The sequence below is a fragment of the Pipistrellus hanaki genome (assembly GCF_964339955.1).
Source record: "Pipistrellus hanaki genome assembly, chromosome: 2".
In the NCBI taxonomy this organism is placed as follows: Eukaryota; Metazoa; Chordata; class Mammalia; order Chiroptera; family Vespertilionidae; genus Pipistrellus; species Pipistrellus hanaki.
Window position 1 is genome coordinate 199564455 of NC_140504.1, and position 20285 is coordinate 199584739.

Consider the following 20285-nt stretch of genomic DNA (forward strand, 5'->3'; position numbering starts at 1 on the left):
CGATGAGAGAGAAACATCAATCAGCTTCCTACTGGGGATGTGCCCACAACCAAGGTACATGCCCTTGACCAGAATTGAACCTGGGACCCTTGAGTCCACAAGCCAATGCTCTATCCACTGAGCCACACAGGTTAGGACTACTTATTTATTGTTTATTAACTTTAAATCAATTTTTTAAAATCCTCACCTAAAGATAATGTTTTCATTGATTTTGAGAGAGAGAGAAACATCAGTGTGAGAGAGACACAAAGATCAGCTGCCTCACGCATGCACCCTGCCCGGGGATGGATCTGAAACCGTTGGGGGTCCAGGTGAGCTCCAGCCACCCGAGCCAGCTGGCCCGGCTGTGGGTGAACGTTCTGTGCTGTGTTCCCTTTCAGATCTGATTCCCTGAGGCGGCACCGCAGAGCACTCCGGCCCGAAGATGAGCGAGCTCGACCAGCTGCGGCAGGAGGCCGAGCAGCTGAAAAACCAAATCCGAGTACGTAGTCGCACACGTGTTCGTTTACTCATCACCCAGCCCAGGGCGGGTCTGGCCAGATGTTACCTGGTGTCGGAGGGATGAGTTACAGGGTGACCCCAGAGGTCAGGCCTGAGGTTGAGTCTTAATTAATGACACCCATTATTTGGCCTCGTCCGTTATTTGGGGGTTTTGTTTCCTAGTGCATCATTATTTCGTATGTAAAAATGTCTCCACAGCATTTATAAACATCTCTCTGCACATTTGTTTTTAACCTTGGAATTAGCTTTGTGCCATCCCCCCCCCCTCCCCCCCCGATATTCTTTTGGTCACTGTAGAGTGTGATGTTGGCCTCTCTCCCTTGTGACTGTTGAGGGCGGGAAACTTCTTTAAAAATAAGGGTATTAACAACAATACGAGGTATTTCAGGTGTGCCTGGCTTGTTTTCAGTTTTGAAAAGAGTGTTCCCTTGGGAAGGTCATTGGCATGGACAGCTTTTCTGTTGGAGCAGAGGCCTCCCCCTGGAGGCAGAGCAGCGTGTGCAGCCTGGCTTCTGAGCACGCAGGCCGCCCCGCGTGCAGGCCGCCCGGAGCCCAGCGAGGGAACAGGGCGAGGCTCGGGTGTGGCTGCTCCTCCAGGTCGGAGGCAGTGCTTCTGAAGAATGCTTTCTAGAGAAGCATTGACTGCAAGTCAGCGTTCCTGTTCTCAGACCGGTGATCGGAAGAGAGAGAGAAAGGATGTGGACTTAACAGAAAAGACTTGTCCTCAGCGTCTGCAGCGAGATGCTTGTCCACTGACGAAGGGGCATCTCGGACGTTTCGGGGTCACCTGTAGACTCTAGCCACCGCCAGAGCGTCACTTCTCAACAGGTGCCTGACAGTTTCCCGAGCCCTGGAACGGGGGCGCCTCACTCACCATGTCCTTCCAAATGGCCATCCTGCCCGGGAAGCCCAGCGGTGACGTTACTTAGCCGTCTCCTCATGACCTTGCGAGCAGGCAGCGGGTTCCCTGAGATCTGCAGCCGCAGGGAAACGGGCGTCCTGTGCCGGTCAGCCTCCGCCCAGAGCCCTGCTGCAGCTCGGGGAGCGCGGACGCGGCTCTGCTCCCGTGACCCGTGGGATGTCTGTCCGCTCCGGGAGGAAGCAGTCGTTTTCCCGGCCCCTGGGAATGGCTCACCAGTGCTGGGCTCACACCGGTTCAGATGCAGCGCGGTGGTGCTGCGTGAGGACAGACATCGTCTTTGAAGAACAAAGGCTGGAAGTCAGCACTCATCTCTTCCCGTGGGTCAGGCCCCGTGGCATTGTGGGCGCAGGCTGCTGGCCGCACACGGAGTTTACACACATAAAAAGGAACAGGTGGCATTCGTGTGTAAGAAACTGAATGACCAACATACCTAAAATACCACTTCAACATGCACTTCGTATTCCAGTACTCTACCCCCTCTTTTCACACCACGTCTCGAGCACTCAGTGTGTCTCCCACAAATGGGCACCACCGTGTGCACGTGCCACGGCTCCTGAGGCTCCCGGCTCCCACGCTGGTGCTCTGCCCGTTTCTGGGCTCAGCACGGGGACGACAGAGGTGGGGCACCTCTTCCCCCTCGGGTGGGAGGGAAGGCTTCCTTTTAAGATGGAAAAGGCACACTTTCCCCCTGATTGCCCAGGAAATACAGGTTTTCAAAGGACGCGGGGCAGAGGGAGCAGGAAATGGCAGCAGGGGGAGGGCTGGTGCTTTCTCCGCTGGTCTTTGGGTGAGAGGCCCCAGAGGACCACTCGTGCTTTCTGACGGCGCTTGGGAGGAAGTGCAGCCTCAGAGGGATGCGGCCCTGCCACACTGCCCACGTGGTGCTGTGTGAGGGGCAGACTTGGGAGCGGCCCTGCCCCTGTAGGTAGCAGCCCTCGCGGTGGGACAGGCCCGTGGTGCTGGGCAGAGGCCAAGAAGAGGAGGACTGACCGGTCAGCAGCTTGGACGACTCCTCTGACTTAAGGGCCAAGAAAAGTGGATGCCGTCTCAGTGACGTCTCATCCCAAGCAGACGAGGCCTTCACACTAGGAGCACTCTCCCCACCCCTCCCCGGGCACGTCTCCACCAGACCAGGCCGGCGGGCGTGACCCCAAAGACGCAAGGGCCTCTGACTACCAGCAGCTGCAGAGACCGCCCCTGACATGCTGTCATAGTTTTCTTGGAAATTATTCCTACATTCAAGTTTTGATCCTTTTAAAGCTATCGTCTCGTTTTCCTTCTTAATGTATGATTTTTTTGTAAAATTTATACACTAATTAGAGATTTCAAGATTTTATCTTCTAGTAACTTTGACCACTCAGGGACAATGACGCATTTTTATGAGCTTCAGTGTGTCCCTGTGTAGTGCTTCCCGGGTCATTTCCTAGGCAGGGGCACAGCCAGAAGCCGCCAGGCCCTCAGCGCGTCCCATAGCCTCAGTCTGGCGACAGTTCCCGTTAGCACAGCCCAGAAGAGAGGGCTCGGGCTGGGCGTACAGTGCTTCCCACAGTCCTCGGGCCCCACAGCTCCGGGCGGTTTGTTAAAAGGCAGAGGTAGGAGTGTGTGTGGGGCTGTGAGGTGCGGGGCCGTGGAGATGCAGGGCTGTGGAGGTGCAAGCCTTCGGCCGGAGGACAGAGGTGGCCCCGGTCCTGCGGTTCTCCAGTGCCACCAGCCTCCCCTGGGTCCTCCCAGGGTGGCCTGCATCACCAGGGTCACAGGTGTGTGATGGTCTGGGCCTGGAAGGCACCGTGTTCTTACCCCGTATGGAGTGTGGTCTGGGCACAGGCTGCTCTGCTGACAGTCCACCTGCCCTGCACGTGGGGCTGCAGCACAGGCCGGTGGAGGCGCCTCCACCCGTCACATTCCGCTCCTCCCGGCCCTGCACGAGGCTCTGAACTGGGCGGAGGGCCTGGGAGGGGACGAGTCTGGGCCTCGACTAACCTCCTCCCCACTGTTCTCTCTAGGATGCCAGGAAAGCTTGTGCAGACGCAACTCTCTCTCAGGTGAGAACCAGGCCTCCCTCCGGGACCTCGGGGCCGAGCTCTGCTCTGAGGCAGGTGCAGTGAGGGGGGGACCCATTGCTGGGAGCGTTCACTCACAGTGTTTGTGCTCGGTGTGGGACGTGGTGTTTTTAGGATGAAAAATAAATCCCTCTTAAGCCTTAAATAGGTCCTTACGGGGTAGAGGTCAGCGTTGTGAAATAGTCATCGTCCGGTTCAGTTTGGCCGGTTCTCCAAGTTTAACTTCATCCGTGCTCTCCAGACACCGGCACTGAGCGCTGGTGCGGAGACAGCGCCCGCCCAGCTCTCCAGCACTCCCCCGGCGCGGGCGGGGAACCACCCGTGTCCGCGCCCCCCGAAGGTGGGCACACAGCGGGGCGGGACCCAGCGCAGGGAGGGGCGCAGTGTGGACGCTGGCGCACCGGAGGAGCCCGGGACCGGGGGCGGGGCTGACGGGCCAGGCCGCTGCCAGGCTCCACTGACAGGGCCATTCCGGATAGGCAGTCATGGCCTGGAGGAGATCAGGGCCGCCAGGGGCTGGAGGGGCCCACGAGTGAGTGCTTACTGGACGTGGGCGGTGGGAATGTTCTGGAACTAGGGAGAGGGGTCACACAGCACTGTCAGCATGCTAAGGACCACTGGATGAAATACTTAAAGTGGTGAATTTCACCTCATTAGAAAATTTAATATTTTTGCCCAAAGAATAAAATGTAGAAGAAAAATCCGATTTCTCTTGAGAATGATTAATATTTTACAGTGTTTTAATGGTTTAGGGCAGTGTTTTTCAAACTTTTGACATATGCGCACCCCTTCTATAATTTTCGTAACGCTGAGTACCCCTCGTACTCATGAGAACCTAGAATTAGGCGCAGCTAAGCACGGTGCAGTGCATATCCCCACCAAACTCCGGTGCAACGCGTACCCCCACCAGACTTCCCGCCCCCCTGGGGGTACGCGGACCACACTTTGGAAAACACTGCTTTAGGGGATGCACTTTAATTGGGGTTAAACAATAAGTTAAGGAAAAATTGTACTACATTGAATTACCTGCTTCTGAATTCTGAGATGCACTGTAGACTGTACAGTTTTAGACCCATTAATGTGATTCACTTACTCCATTTGTCCACCCAAATGGTGAACGCCAGGCTTTCCTGCCGGAGGGAACCGGCAGGTTTGCGTGTACAGTTCTGGGCCAGAGCAGCAGTAATCCCGAGTGGGTCAGTGCCCAGCCTGAGCGCTGGGCCGTGGGGTTGGGAGTGGGCCCATCAGGCTGTGGGAGGTGGAAGGACCTGGCCTCGGTGCACAGTTGGTGAGACGGGGAGAGAAAAGGGAGGTGTCCGTGTGCCCAGCCCCGAGCATGGTGCCCGCTGTGGGTTTGAAGTGCAGAAACGTGTTCTCCACCTCAGGTGGAGCCTGGGCCTCAGCCTCGTGAAAGGGAACTCGGCGCCTGCACACAGGAGAAATCCCAGCAGGAGGGGCTGGGTGAGGGGGCTGGGCCCAGCGGTGGGTGGCGGAGAGGGATCTCACGGGACATTTGCTTTCAGATCACAAACAACATTGACCCTGTGGGAAGGATCCAGATGCGCACCAGGAGGACATTGCGGGGGCACCTGGCCAAAATCTACGCCATGCACTGGGGCACCGACTCCAGGTGAGTGGCCTGAGCGGGTCGGCCTGAGGCACAGGGACGTTCTGGGTTGATTGGTCGTGGTTTGTAAAGGAAAGCCAGGAAGTGGCATCAGGGTCGGGGCAGGCCGGGTGTGGGTCACAGTGCACACGCCCAGGCCGCACGGCCTCCTGCCCAGGCCCGTTTCTGCCCGCCCTCGTCCGTTCCTGTCCGCTGGGTCTTCCTCTCCCTCATTGTGTTTCTGCCGGATCCAGGCCCAGTGTGTGTGTGACCTGGGAAAGTCGCCTAACCTCTCTTCCGTGGCTCATCTTTCCAGCCTGTTCCTCATGGTTTCTCCGCGGGCACCTGGGGTATCAGTGCCCTGGCACCCGGGGTTTCAGTGCCCTGGCACCCGGGGTTTCAGTGCCCTGGCACCCGGGGTTTCAGTGCCCTGGCACAGGGTAAAGTGTGTGGAGCCTTAGAACAGTGGGTCCCAAGTGCTGTGTCCGCGTTTGCTGCTGGTTTCTCCCGGAGCCACACCCCACAGCAAGAATGCAGTCCCAGCTGCTGCCCCATCTCTCCCCTGGCCCTTCTGCCCCACCAGCCAGGGAACTCCCCCCGTCACTCATTGTTTCCCCTTCAAACCCGGCCCCGAATTCAGACCCCTCGTCCTCTGGCGGCTGCGCTCCTCCATCGCCCGGGGTCCCTGCAGCATCGAGACGCGGTGTGCTCAGCCTCCTCTGATAGAGGCTGCTTTCCCCCCGACAGCGGAGGGAGCTGCCGGGGCTCTGTGACTGACACGCGCTTTCAGACACCAACATGGACCTCAGTGCCTGTCTTTGAGTAGTTTTTGTCTTTTAATGTTTATTAGTAACTTTCAGCTTGGTTTTCTCTTTGTGAAATTGTCTGCTTTAGAGTGTAAACAGCTTCAAAACAACCTATTCTATCTTTACTTTGTGCAGTGTCCCATGCAATTCCAAATGTAAATGAACGATAATTTAGGCCATTTCAGTGATACTGCTAATCAGAAAGAATGAAAAAGGAAGAAGAAAGGAAAATGCCCTTACTAGTCAACCCACCTTAGACTTGTACTAAAAGTAGCCGGTGACCAAACAGAACGTGGTCTCTGGGGCTCTCCTCATCCATGGGAGCCTCTGTCCTGTCCTGCTCAGACGGGGCGTTGGTAGCCAGGCCACACACACACACACACACACACACACACACACACACATCCCGCGCTCCAGCCTCACACCCTCCACGGTGTGCTCCTGCAGCCGCTCCCACCTAGGGCCCTGCTTGGGGCCCCACCCTGTGCCTGAGGGGGGTGGGAGCTGCACCAGGCTGCAGGCAGCTGTTCCTTCCTCTGTGGCCAGAGCAGTGGGCAGGAGGCAGGGGCTCAGGTGAAGCAGGAAGGCAGGTAGGGCCAGATCATCGAGGGTCCGATCACCACGTGTGAGGCCTTACGCTCGGCCTGGGGGTTCCAACTGGGGTTGTGCTGTGAAAGCTGGGGGTCGGGTCTGAGGAAGAGCAGCAGGGCTGGGACAACGCACATGGAGTTCAGGGTGTGGCCACCCCTAAAGAGCGGGGACCCAAGGGGTAGGGGTGTTGAGTTACTCTGGTTCTCTTTCTTGGCAGGGCCTGGCTGCTCTTTATTTTTTATATGTATATATATTTATTGATTTCAATAAAATCAATAAAAGAGGAAGAGAGAGAGGAACATCAATAATGAGAGAGAATCATTGGCCGGCTGCCTCCTGCACGCCCCACACTGGGGATGGAGCTCACAACCCGGGCCTGTGCCCTGACCAGGAATCGAACCCTGACCTCCTGGTTCATAGGTTGATGCTCTGAGCCACGCCAGCTTGGCTGTAGCTGCTTTTTAAACTGGACAGTTACAGCTCTTAACACCTTAAGTATGTGGGGCCCTAGTTTACAGTGATAAACCAAAGAACAGAGGTGACACTAGAAGGAGCTGTGCTGTGCAGCGCGTCTCAGAGAAAACCCAGCCGTGTTCTCAGAGTGGACTGCATTGGCTCACGTCCCCTTCGCACCTTCTGCCTTTGTAAGCGGTCATCGTGCAGGGTGTTCTCCTGGCTCGGCTGCAGGCTGTGAACACGCGTTAGTCTGTGTGATGTCAGACACTCACTGCTGGGAGACTCACAGCGAGGGCTGTGCGGGCATGTGTGCGTCGGTGGGTGGGCGTCACATCTTCATTAGTACCGTGCTTATCAACATCATTAGTAAAATACGTTTATGCTTAAGTTCTATTTTTTATAACATTTCAGAGTCTCTCTCAGTCACCTGAAGCCTTGTTAGAATTGAAGGGCCTGAGGCCTGGGCTGGGAGGCGGGGCCTTCTTCCCGCTCCTCCTTCCTCTGCTTTGGCGTGGCTGGTGCCTCCCGGTGACTGGCTGCTGCTGCTGGGCGCCAGGCTGTGCCGGGAGGCGAGTGACCACCCGGTCTGCAGCGGTTCCCCCACTGGGATTACGGGGTGTCTCCTCTCACCTTCTGGAGGATCAGTGGGCATTAGCTCATGTTCCTCTAATGGGGCGAGTCAGCAGATGCTAAGCTCTGAGCGAGACCTTCCTGAAGGTGACCCTCTGGAGGGGAGGCGCTACGCCGGCCCCTCCCTCAGGGCTCGTCCACGGCTGAGCCTGCAGGGCGGGCACCGGGCGCAGAGCGGCCGCTGTTAACCCACAGGTTTCATGCCCGAGGTGTGTGTGGCCACCGGGATGCAAGGACTTGATTGAAGAAAGTGCTTTGGGAGCGGAGGGCGCTCGGCTCCGTCCTGGAGGAGTCTGCAGCACGCAGCCGAGGCCGGCGTTGTCCCTGGGACTCCGTGGCGACTTCTTGTACCTGCCGCCTCAGATCGTGTGTTTTGGTGAAAAGTGTCCAGATTTCCAGAGAGACCGAAGTTTTACCTCCAGGTTATGATCGGTTCAGGAAGTGTATCTCCATCAATTAAAAAAAATCCGCATCATTAACCGGAGCACCTGGTGGAACTCTTTCTGTCATGACTTGTCGCACTGACCCGTCCGTGTAGGGCTGTGGGTGGAGCCGTGGCCATCCCTGGAAGGGCAGGTCCTGAGCTGTCTGCTGAGTAGCCGCGGGCCCTGCTTCCTCTCCGCTGACCCTCGCCCCTTGGTCACGCTGCCCTGCGCTGTCCTGTCCTCGTTCTGTAGAGACAGGCATGGCACCTTGCAGCCACAGACCCCAGCTGATCACACTTGCCCAGAGCGAGACAAAAGGAAAAGGTGCGTGACGGTTGGTAGTTTCTGCTGTGGGACCAGGCTGGGCCCCGGGGCCTGCCTTCACTTGGCACAGCGGGTGGGATGTGAGCGAGCCTCAGGGCCTCCCAGGCTGGACCCAGTGTCGCTCCGTCTGGGAAATGCCTCAGAAATTGGGAGTCTCTGAAAGCTTGTTCCCCGTGCACTAGAATAGAATAGAACGTTGCACACTACATGTCTCCTACCACCTTGGTTCTTGAAAGACTGTATGTCTCACATTGGACAGACGGAAGCAGTGCTAAGTGGCCACAGTCTTAGTTGACCCAGCACGTGGCTGGGGTCTAGTCCCCCGAGAAGCCAGGCGCTGTCCCAGCTGCTGTCTGTGGGGCATTCTCATCACGCTCTGTGTTGGTCTGACGATGGGACTTTCCTTTGGGCTCGTCTCCAGCACAGCCGCTTTGATGCACACGAGAGGCGACACCACAGCCGTGTGTGGCTGTGGCTGTGGCTGACGTGCTTGCGTTTGTCTTCCCTGCAGGCTTCTCGTCAGTGCCTCCCAGGACGGCAAGCTCATCATCTGGGACAGCTACACCACCAACAAGGTAGGAATGCACGCCCTCCCCCGGGGCGGGGCGGGGCGGGGAGGCGGGCAGGCGGGGGTGCGGGATTGGGCTTGGTGTGGAGTTCCCGGCCGCTAGGAGCCGAGGCCGTGGCTGCCACGTGTTGCTAGTCCCCCGCTGCCCAGCGCAGCTCTGCTGTGGTTGTCCTTGTCTCACAGCAGGTGGGAGTCGGAATTCCGGTTTTAGCTCAGTCGGAGATTTCATGTCTTACTTAGAAATGCATACATCTAGCTTTTCATTTAGTTATTACTTTTTATGAGAGATCATCTGAGTGGCTTTATATCTCGAAGTGTAAATTAAGCTCTTAAAGAGTAACCCGGGGGTGTCACATGGAATGACGCAGTGCTGTCACTGTCCCGCGTGCTGAAAGGGACCCACTTAGCTGAGCTTCGGGGGCGCTGTCTGCACGTGAGCACAGCCTGGCGCAGCTGCCCTCAGGGCTGGCGCAGCCACAATGGGCCAGTCCCGGACTTCAGGAGAAAGCTTTGCTTATTCATGAATTAGCCATTTTGACCAGCCAGTGGCTTTTTTTTTTTTTTTTTTTTTTTTAAGACTTAAGTGAATTATTGCTAGCCAGTAAGCCTTAAAATACAATAGTAAAGAAACAGTCTCTCCTTTCGATACCTAATTTCAATTAGGAGGCTGTATTGTTACTGAGTGCCTATCTAGTCATCCCTTGCAACTTTAATAAAATGATAGGTTGAGTTGTTACATAATACAAGGTTTCTAATTAAGTTACTGCTTTATCTGACTGGTCACACCTGCAAATTATTTTCAAAGTAATTTCAGTAGCTAGATTTTGAACTTGAGCATGTTTGCGTCTGTGTTCTGTCGTCCAGGTCCACGCCATCCCTCTGCGTTCCTCGTGGGTCATGACCTGTGCGTACGCCCCTTCTGGCAACTACGTGGCCTGCGGAGGCCTGGATAACATCTGCTCCATTTACAACCTGAAAACTCGCGAGGGGAATGTCCGTGTGAGCCGTGAGCTGGCCGGACACACAGGTACGCGTTCTCTCCCGTGACCTCACAGCTGGCCAGCGTTCTCGCCCTGCTCAGGAATGATCTCACGGGACTGCATTAATGGTAGAATACTCTGGAAATAAAAGTAAAGACAGGCCTTGGATGCCCTTACCAGGAAGAAAACGTGGGTCTCAGTCCCTGTGGCGTCTGCTTTTCAGGGTTACTTAGGCCACTGTCTTCCATCCTGAGCACCTTCCACCAGGGTTTGCGATCTGAAGGTGCCTGTGTGTGTGAGCACACACGTGTGTGCGTGCACTGGCCCTGGCATCAGTGGGCTCGAGTGCGGAGCCGCAGTCTGGGAGGTGTTGGAGCCGAGCAGCTCTCCGTGTTCGTTCACTGGTGACAGTGGCTGCGACAGGGGAGTGTTTTTGGAGGGGCCCCGTCCTAGGGTTTTACCTGGAGGCAGCTGCTTCTCAATCCTGAAAACGACTTCTCATGAGGCTCACCTGCCTCAGGCGCAACCCAGGAGAGGGTGGTAAGGCACGGAGCAGCTAGTCCTGCTCTGACGCCAGCCAGGTGGCCCGTTGCCTTCCTTCCAGCCGAAGAGAGCCTGTCCTGCGTCCTTCCAATGCCCGATGTTCGAGAACAGCTGTCCTCTCGGGGTAAAGTGCTCTCTGCCGGCTGGAAGGAGACTCACTGCGAGGCCACACGCCCGCCGCAGAGTCGGCTGCTCCGTGTGTGAGAGCAGACGCACTGCCCAGTCCGAGAGGGCGGGAGGACCTGACAAGGGATGTGCTGTGTCTCCCTTCAGCTTGGGCACTTGTTGCCTCACCCGTTTTGAGCCGTTAGCAGAGCGCACAGGCACGGGTCTGGTCTCTTTCTGATGAACGGACCCTCTTGTCTGGATGCGGCGCTCCTCCTTGTCCAGGCGTCTGCTTCCCCGTGGCAGCCCAGCCTTCCTGCTCCTGCGCTGACATCTGCAGGAGGCTCCCCACCCATCTCCTTCCCACTTGACTGTGCCCGTGTGTTGATAGCGCCCCCTGTAGGCAGTGTGTCGTGTCGTTCTCAAGGTCTCAGCCGTTTCCAAGCTGTTGAGTCCGGTTTCTCGTGACATTAGTGGAGGGGATGCGGCTCCATCACTTACCTGCCCCCTGGCTGCCCTGCTCTGTGGGCGGTTTGGTTACCTCTCCGTGACTCTGAGTGGCTCGTCCAGGGGTTACAAAGTATGTCTGTGATTTCTGCTGGTCTGCCGGGGGTGACTTGTGTCAGCTCACGGGACATGCATGCCCTGGCAGCCGCACAGGCCGTTTCCTGCTCTCAGTGACGTTCCTGTCGGCGTTGCACCTGCATGTGTAACAGCCCAGGACACATGGCACATTGCTCACCGTGCCAAGAGCACCTGCTCTTCCATGTGTTCTCCGACGCTGACCTTTGGTGCTCGCTGCTCCTCCCTAAAGGTGGCGTGCTCTCCGCCCCTCAGCGAGGAGCAGGGCTGCTGAGTGAGCCCTCCGGGCCGGGCTCTGTCTTCTCTCCCGCATCCTGCTTCTTCAGTGATGTTTCTCCCTTCCTTCCTCTTTGAAATCAATAAAAATGTGTTTAAAAAAAAAGGATACACACACACACACACACACACACACACACACAGACGTGTATATATATATATATATATGTATAAGTTTTAATTGATTTCGGAAAGAGAGAGAGATGGAAACATCAATGATGGGAGAGAAACATCATCAATCGGCTGCCTCCTGCACGTCCCCCACCAGGGATCGAGCCCGTACCCCAGGCCTGTGCTCTGACTGGGAATCCAACTGTGACCTCCTAGTTCATAAGTCAACATTCAACCACTGAGCCATGCCGGCCGGGCTAAAACCTATTTTTAAAAATGTGGGGTGTCTCGGCAGGTATCCTGTGTTCCAACCTCTGTGCCGAGGGCCAGCTTGCACCTCAGGCCATACAACCATTTCTACTCCGACTCGTCTGCTACAGCTGCGTCCGTAGCAAACGGACCTGCTCCCTGCTCTGCCCTGACACCTGTCCGACCTCTCTCCCCACGCTGGAAGGGCTCCAGGGGGCAAGAAGTGACCTTCTGTTCATGGATGTGTCCCGGGGCAGGGGCACACTCCAGGCACCAGGTCTCCTGTGCGTTGAGTGGATGAGTGAGCCAGTGAGGAGCAGGCGGGGATCTGTCCTCACTCCTGTCATGACAAGAGGGGAAGGAGGCATGGGCACCAGAGGAGAGCGTGTGCCCATGTGTGGTAGCTCCAGTGCCCTGTGGGCACAGTGCCTCAGCCTCCTTCGTCCGAGGGTTCCTGACCACCCTAGCCCTGCCCGGGCCCACCCAGCAGTGTGCACACGGGCAGTGGGGCCAGCAGGCAGGGTCTTCCCCATTCTGCCTTTCTATTAACGCAATCATAGAGAGCGGCTCCTGCAGATTTGGGTCATTGTCTGGGTCTGTTTTCCAGGTTACCTGTCCTGCTGCCGCTTCCTGGATGACAATCAGATCGTGACCAGCTCTGGAGACACCACCTGGTGAGTGCCTGAGCCCCGCCTGCCCTTTTCACAGGGCTCGGCCACCCCAGCTCTGGGTAGGAGGACAGAGGTCCTTTTTTGTTTTGTTTTATACTCGCTTGATGTTTTTTTCATTGATTTCTAGAGCGAGTGGAATAGAGGGAGGGAGGGGGCTGAGAGAGAGAGAGAGAGAGAGAGAGAGAGACATCAATGTGTCTCACATTAATTGGTTGCCTCTGCAAGTGCCTGATGGGGGCTGGGGATTGAACCTCCAACTTAGATATGTGCCCTTGGCTGGGAATGGAACCCATGACCCTTCTGTGTGCGGGCCAATGCTCTAACTGCTGATCCACACTGGCCATGAGTGAGGGTGTCTGTCATGTGAAACGGCCATGAGGCTTCAGCCCCAGAGGCAGTGACAGAGGACCACTTTCAGTATGCTTTGCCGATTTGCAGCCTCTCCATAGACATGGCACCTCCGGGATGAGGGAAGTGCCTGCTCCTTTCCCCGCGGCCTGGCTGGGAGCGGCGGGTGGAGTGTGTTCACCGTGGCTCCCAGCCACGTCATGTACATTTGACCAGAGGCATGTGAGAGAGACCCCATCTGATCTGTCCTAATCAAAGCGCACAGGTGTGCTTGGTCCTGGGTGGGAAGGACACTGGTCATGGGCCGCCTGAGAACGTGGGTGCTCTGTGGTGTCTCCTGCTGCAGTGCTCTGTGGGACATCGAGACGGGCCAGCAGACAACCACCTTCACCGGACACACCGGCGACGTCATGAGCCTTTCTCTCGCTCCCGACACCAGACTGTTTGTGTCTGGGGCGTGCGACGCTTCAGCCAAACTGTGGGACGTGCGAGAAGGGATGTGCCGGCAAACGTTCACCGGCCACGAGTCCGACATCAACGCCATCTGTGTGAGTGGCGGCCGCGGCAGGGTCCTTTGCCAGCGTCACGGTTAGATTAGTTCTGTGCACACAGCATTCTCGTTCAATTGTAAATGTTTCTAGGACTAGACATCCTCTGTTTTCTCTGCCAATACAACCCAATTTACCAAAAACTCCTGTGGAAAATCTAGAAGTGGTGTGGTCTATCCTTGGGGCCAGCTAATTCTGTGCTTGGCTGGCCCCCAGCCCTGGGCTTCCTGGGGGGAAGGGGGGTGCACAGGGTACAGTAATTCACCCAGCCTGCAGCCTCTGGGGGGCGGGGTTTCCCTTTTCCACATCCCGACCTGAGGGCCTGGCCTTGAGGGGAGCTGTGCAGGCGTGTAGTGGTTGTGGATCCTTTCCCTGCCTTCTGCCTGGGGCTCCTGACTGCCGGTGACTGAGAGAAACACGGCCTCGGTGATGCCCACCCTGCAGCTTCCTGGACACTCCTGTGGCTCAGGGGCACAGCCCTCAGGCCCGGCCGTGTGCTCCCTGGACCCCTGTGCTGTGGCCCCGGCTCTGTCAGCACGCAGCCCTTGCTGACGTGGGCACTGCGTTGTCCTGCCCATGGGCAGTGGCACTTCCAGTATTTATGGTTTGTGCCTTTGCACACTCCTATTTGCTTTCTCTTTCCAGTTCTTTCCAAACGGCAATGCGTTTGCCACTGGCTCGGATGACGCCACCTGCAGGCTGTTTGACCTCCGTGCGGATCAGGAGCTCATGACTTACTCCCACGACAACATCATCTGCGGGATCACCTCCGTCTCCTTCTCCAAGAGCGGGCGCCTCCTCCTCGCCGGGTACGACGACTTCAACTGCAACGTCTGGGACGCCCTCAAAGCCGACCGGGCAGGTGGGTGACGCGGGCCGTCTGTGGGGCCCGGCACTCGGGCCATCTTTCAATATGGACGTGGCTCCTCAGATAAGCCCGGTGTGCTGGGCCGGCCTGAGTGCACCTGCCAGGCGCATGGCGTGGCTGGCAGAGGGACAGGGACAGGCACAGGCAGCCAGGAGCCGGCTTGGCAGGCCTGGAGCCCCCGCACACACCAGTTGCTTTCCCACCCACTTGTGCAGTGCCCGGTATCCCCAGTGGGCAGGAACGGGGTGCCCGAAGAGTGGGATGCACACAGCAGAGGCTGGTGCGTGGCCCAGGTGCATCCACACGCCCAGGACGGGTGATGAGAACGCCCCGACTCCGTGCGGCCTCTGGCAGCGGACTCATTTCAGAGTTGCCGGCTGTGTTCGTCAGGGCTTGGGAGGGTGGGAGAAGGGCTCGTGACCCCTGGTGGTTTGGGGTCTCGCCTCGGCTTCCGCTTCTGGAGGGCCTGCTTCCTGCCCCAGGTGAGCCCCTCAGCTCCCCCGCGCAGCGGCATTGCTTGGCTGCCTGGGGGGACGCGGGCCTGGAGTGACTGTGCCCTGCTTGCTCTCAGGTGTCTTGGCCGGGCATGACAACCGCGTCAGCTGCCTGGGCGTGACTGACGACGGCATGGCCGTGGCCACGGGGTCCTGGGACAGCTTCCTCAAGATCTGGAACTAACACCGGCAGGTAACTCGGGGAGGTGGTGGCTCGTGGTTTCTGGGCTCTGGGGGGGTGGATGGGTGTGGGGAGGTCAGCCTTGACTGCAAGCTGAGTGGCGACGGGTCTGAACTGAAAGGCCCTGCTTCTCTTTACTTCTCTTTTTTTTAGTGTCTTCTGTGTTGTTAATCCTTACCTAAGGATACTTTTCCATAATTTTTTCTTTTTTTTTTGGAGTGGAAGGGAGGAGAGGTGGGGGGGCATCCATATGAGAGACACATCGATGGATTGCCTCCCCATATGGGGCCCCGACCAGGACTGGGGATCGAGCCTGCACCTGGGGTCCATGCCCCTGACCAGAATTGAACCCGGGACTCTTCAGCCCGCGGGCTTTCCTATCTACTGAGCCAAACTGGCCAGGGCTCTGTTGATATTTTTTTAAATGTATTTATTATGGTGACAACAGGTACTAACATTGTATAGGTTCCAGGTGCACAGCTCTAGGGTGCACCCATCCCCTGTGTACTGCACTGTGTGTTCACCACCCAAGGTCAAGTCCCCTTCCATCACCACTCATCCCTCTCCCCCCTCCTCCCCCAGCCCCCTCCCTCTGATGGCCTCCACACTGCTGTCTGTGTCTCTGAGGTCATTTCCCTGTACTTTCCCTTCCCCCTTTTCACCAACCCCCCAGCCTCTCTCCCTGACAGCTGTCTGTTCTGTTCTCTGTCTCGGGGAGTCTGTTTCTTTTATTCCTTTTTCCATTTTGTTAGTTTACTTTCCAATAAGTTTAAATCCTCGATGGGCCCAGCATTGCCCAGGTTCTGTGTGCAGCGGCCTCAGCGAGAACCGCCCCCCTTCCACGGGCATGAGTCCCCGTTCCTCAGGCGGCTCTGGTTTGCTCTTTGCCCCCCAGGAGTCACTGTGTTGTTCTCTGCTTTGTACGCATAAGCCAGAGAGAATTCCTCACCTTTAAGAAGAGCCTGGCCAGTGTTGCTCAGTGGTTGAGCATTGACCTATGAACCAAGAGGTCACAGTTCAATTCCCAATCAGGGCCCAGGTTGCGAGCTCAGTCCCCAGTGTGGGGCATGGAAGAGGCAACCGATGGATGCTTCTCTCTCTCCCCCTCTCCCTTCCTCTCTGAAGTCAATAAAAATATATTTTTTTTAAAATGAAACCAATAAAAATATATTTTTTAATAAAAAGGGGAGCTGTGTGCTCTCTGATTCTGGAGACCCCGCTGATAGCCGTCAAAAATGGCCTTGGACACAGCTTTTTTATAGAAGCCCTGTTCCCAGCAGCCTCCGCAGGGTCCAAGATGGCAGGAAACGCTCTTTATTTTGTCAGTCAGTTGGCTTTGTTCTTGGGATTCCACACACACTGGTGCTTGCCGTCCTCTCACTCGCTCACTCGGCAGCACGCTCCGCGCTCGCTCACCTCTCACCTCTGCTTCCAGCAGCGGGCGGCGCGGTGACTGGAAGACCATTCCACCCGAAGCGTTGCAGTGATAGCATTTCCAATCCTCCCTACTAACGGCGCCCTCCCCTCCGGACTCCAAAGGGCAAGATCTTTTCCTTCACTTCCTGCTGAACCAAGAGCACAATCCACGAGAGAAGAACTGCTGTGAGCTCGACGAGTCGTGCCTCCTCCGGGACCATTGTCTTTGTTTGCCTTTGTCTGGAATGAAGTTAGAAGGAAGCTAGGCAGGATGTTCACACACAGTAGCTCAGTGTATCGCGAGGCAGACACACCTGGCCGCTCGTGGGTTCGGACTCCGGTCCGTGGCCCCGCCGTCTGTGACGCTCCTGCAGGGCAGGTCGAGGACTGGATCTTGTCATCGGCTCCAAATTCCAGGTCGTGTTTGTAACAGGATTTGAAACCATTCATGTTTCCTTTTAAAATACCTTTGTGTTTAGTAGTTAAACAGAGGGAGAGGGTCTAGCGCGTCTCTCTGAAGTTGTTAATTATGTAAATTTAGTCCCTGTTTTAAATTTCTTTTGTCTAGTGTCACATGGTTGTTGCGCAGACATGGCACAGAAAGAGCAGACCCGAGCGTGGTGACCAGCAGAGTCCAATCAGGCACCTTTCTCCCGCGTCCTCTGCCTCTCCCTCCGGTTCCTCCCTCACCCTGGGTTCCTGTGAAGTTGGGGGGAGTTTATAATAATAGCCTAACACTACCCCGTGCCCCGCCCCGCCGTCATAACCTCTGTGTTCAAGAGAGGTGCCCGTCCTGTGCTTGGATAGTCAGTCAATTCTTTGTGTATGAAACAATGTAAAAATCAATGTTTTGAAAATAATGATCTCAGACTTTCTAAGTTAAATGTTAAACAATTGGATCGTTTGCCGCATCGGGGATAACTCTTAGACGCGCATGCTGTAGGAATGCTCGGTGTGCGTTCCGCTCAGTCCGTAGGTGTTCTCTTTCTTTACGAAATAACCTCTTTCAAGTTGTAACCATTGACGGCTCTCGCCACTATCGTTGCTACTCTGCACGCACCGGAAGCAGTACAGTAAGCAGCTCTAAGACACGCTTGAGTAGCAGGATAAGGCACTATTTTCTTTATTTCTTTAAAAACCACCAAGTCCTGTTCCAAATGATTGCTGTTGGATTGGGGTGGGGTGGGGCAGGGAACGGAGACCCTGCCGTCTCTGTAAACTCATGGCCCGTTTCCCACGGAACCAGCCTCTGCACCGGAGGCAGGTCATTTTCTAACAGACTTCCGGTGTCCCCCAGCCGGTCCGGCAGGCGTCCGAGCCCGAGTGCCCGCAGCAGCAGCAGCAGCAGCAGCACCGGCAGGTGCGGGGCGGTGTGCTGGCCCGCCCCGCTCTCCGGAGGCCGCAGCAGAGCTTCCCGGCCGGCTGGCTGCGGCTCCTGCACAGATGGCCACGGGGACGTGTGGGCTGGGGCTGGGGGGAGCGGGAGCGGAGCCCTCCTAGCGACACCTCTGTACACCGCCTGCACCTGCCCTCCCTTTTGTATTTAATTTCAGTCCGTGTACTGCAAGGAAGCTGGACGCGAGGTAGGCCTTGTACTCAACTGTACTGTTATTTAAGCTGTAATAAAGCAGTTTGGCGTGAGGGACCTCCGTGTGGCTGCTGCTTCTCCCTGTGGGCGGTCTATGCTGGCCTCTGCCGTGCTTTCCCATAACCCTAACACACACACACACACACACACACACACACACACACACACCCGGCCCTCCGACCGCACCCTGGCCACTCCGGCCACCTGTCCCCACCCAGATTCCATCCCCAGGCGGCTCCAGCACTGCAGCTGGGCGTGCGCTCCGCCCTGAGCCCTCGGGCACCTGCCCCAGGGCCGCCACCTCTGATGGAGACCAAATATCAAACGCCCCCCAGAGCCTGTGAGTGGGTGCAGGCCCACCTGCTCCTGCCCATGCACAGGGACGGGCCACTGCGTGAGGTTAGAGGTCACCGGCCATTCTCGAGCTCAAAGGGCGGCACGTTCTCCAGAGGGGAGACTGCCCGTCTGAGGAGGCACCATGTGGGGGAGCAGGCCCTGGAGTTACCTGGGGTGTGGGTGTCACCCACGCACCCTCCTCTGCCCGCCGGGTGCACTCCCAGCTGCTCCCAAAGTCTGTTCTGTGCAAATTAACACCCGCACTGCCTTCAGCTGCGCCAGGCGCTCCCTGACCCCCCGGAGGCCGGAGGGACCCCAGCCGCCACAGTAACCACCATGTTGGTGCTGGGGTCCGCATCTACCACACACACACACCCCCCAGCACCGAGCAGGGCCTGGCGCTCACCACAGAGGAGGAGCCGATGGTGTCCTGTCCAGAGTTGCCTGGACCCGCGCCTCCGTGCTGACCTCCACCAGCCCCGTGCTGACCTCCACCAGCCCCGTGCTGACCTCCACCAGCCCTGTGGCCCACCGGCATGTGCTCTGGGGACAGACAGCTCCTCCTCCAAGCTCCGCCCCCTGCCTAGGTCCCCCCTTAAAGTCTCCAGTCCCCCTGACCATCACCCCTCCCCCTCCCTGTGTCCTCAGTCTTCCCAGAGCCCAGGCCAAACCCTGCCCCTTGGGGTCCTCACCGTGGGACCCGGGCAGGCACTCGCCGCCTCAGATTCCTGGGAAACCACCTGCTTTAGAGGACTTGGAAGAGGTCAGAGTCCCGGGGCGGGAGTGAGCAGGCGGGCTAGGCACTCGGCCTTCGGGGCTTCCACTCCCACCCAGGCTGCCACCTGGAGTTGGGGGACAAAGGGGTGCCGTGCCTGCTGTGCGCTCTGCCCCCATCCTCTGCTGCTCTTCCTCACTCCAGCACCTGGGGAGGGGGCTGCCCCGGGAAGTCTTGTTCCTGCTGAATGGTGAGCCTGGCACTGGGAGGTCCGCGGGGACAGGTGCTGCCCTCCCACACGCCCTGGAGCCAGCCAGCCCTCAGGAGCCCTCAGGGGCCCAGTGGACTCCCCTGGCCAGGCCTCTGGGGGGTGAGGCGCGGCCAGGCAGGAGGCCGGCCCTTCCTCTGTCTGCTGGCTGGAGGCCAGAGGGATCAATGAGGACCTCCAGGAGCCAGGGCCCCCTCCTCGGGGAGCCTCCCACCCTCCCCGGCTCCCCGGCTCCTGCACTTCCCCTTCGGTGCCGGGCAGCCTCTGCTCACCCTGGCACTCACCCCACCAGGCACAGCGAGGCCAACGTCCCAGAGCTGGGAGCAGGGCCCCAAGAGGAGCACCCCTTCCACTCCCTGCATCCGGGAGCCTGGTGCACCCCTGACTGCACCCAAAACCCAGGGTGCCCCCTCACTGAGTCCAGCTTTGGGCAGCAGCTCCATCCTGCTCCAACCCCACCCCCACCCCCGTGGTGCAAGCTCCTGCCTCACCACCACCACCTGCCCTGCTGTCCCTCGTCATTCAACACTCAGAAAAGTGGGTCCAGGCTGAAACAGGTTTGGCTCAGTGGTATAGCGTCGGTCTGCAGACTGAAAGGTCCCAGGTTCGATTCCCCTCAAGGGCATGTACATTCGTTGCGGGCACATCCCCGGTGGGGGGTGGGGGGTGTGCAGGAGGCAGCTGGTCGATGTTTCTCATTGACGTTTCTAGCTCTCTCTCTCCCTTCCTCTCTGTAAAAAATCAATAAAATATATTAAAAAAGAAAAGAAAAGTGTGTCCAGGCCCGCCAGCATGGCTCCGTGGTTGAGCCTCGACCTATGAACCAGGAGGCCACGTTTCCATTCCTGGGCAGGGCACATGCTCTGGTTGCGGTTTCGAGCTAGACCCCAGTACGGGGTGTGCAGGAGGCAGCCGATCAGTGATTCTCATCATTGATGTTGCTATCTCTTTCTCTCCCTCTCTGAAATCAATAAAAATACATTTTTTTAAAAAAGCGTGGGTCCAGGTTTTGGGGGGGTGAAGCTTAAACAATATAGAGCCACGTTTAAGAAAAAGAACACCAAGAAACAAATACTGTTCTTTGTTAAGGTCGTCTGCAGCTCTGGCAACAGGGAGA

At 57.3% G+C, this 20285-nt stretch overlaps 1 protein-coding gene across 3 annotated transcripts in view; it reads left to right on the forward strand.

Moving 5' to 3' along the window:
• Positions 1-17906, forward strand: part of GNB1 (G protein subunit beta 1) — a 55077-nt gene extending 37171 nt beyond the window's left edge. For 2 of the 3 annotated variants that reach the window (XM_084873483.1, XM_084873481.1), the window contains exons 3-12: positions 381-481; positions 3427-3465; positions 5007-5113; positions 8833-8896; positions 9754-9916; positions 12343-12409; positions 13101-13302; positions 13948-14164; positions 14742-14857; positions 16284-17906. In XM_084873483.1, coding sequence (XP_084729609.1) covers positions 425-481; positions 3427-3465; positions 5007-5113; positions 8833-8896; positions 9754-9916; positions 12343-12409; positions 13101-13302; positions 13948-14164; positions 14742-14848 — 1023 coding nt within the window. In that variant the 5' untranslated portion in view covers positions 381-424 and the 3' untranslated portion in view covers positions 14849-14857; positions 16284-17906. Of the gene's footprint in view, positions 1-380; positions 482-3426; positions 3466-5006; positions 5114-8832; positions 8897-9753; positions 9917-12342; positions 12410-13100; positions 13303-13947; positions 14165-14741; positions 14858-16280 lie in introns of all 3 variants that reach the window. The other variant, XM_084873482.1, reaches the window with a different exon arrangement.
• Positions 17907-20285: the final 2379 nt, after the last annotated feature.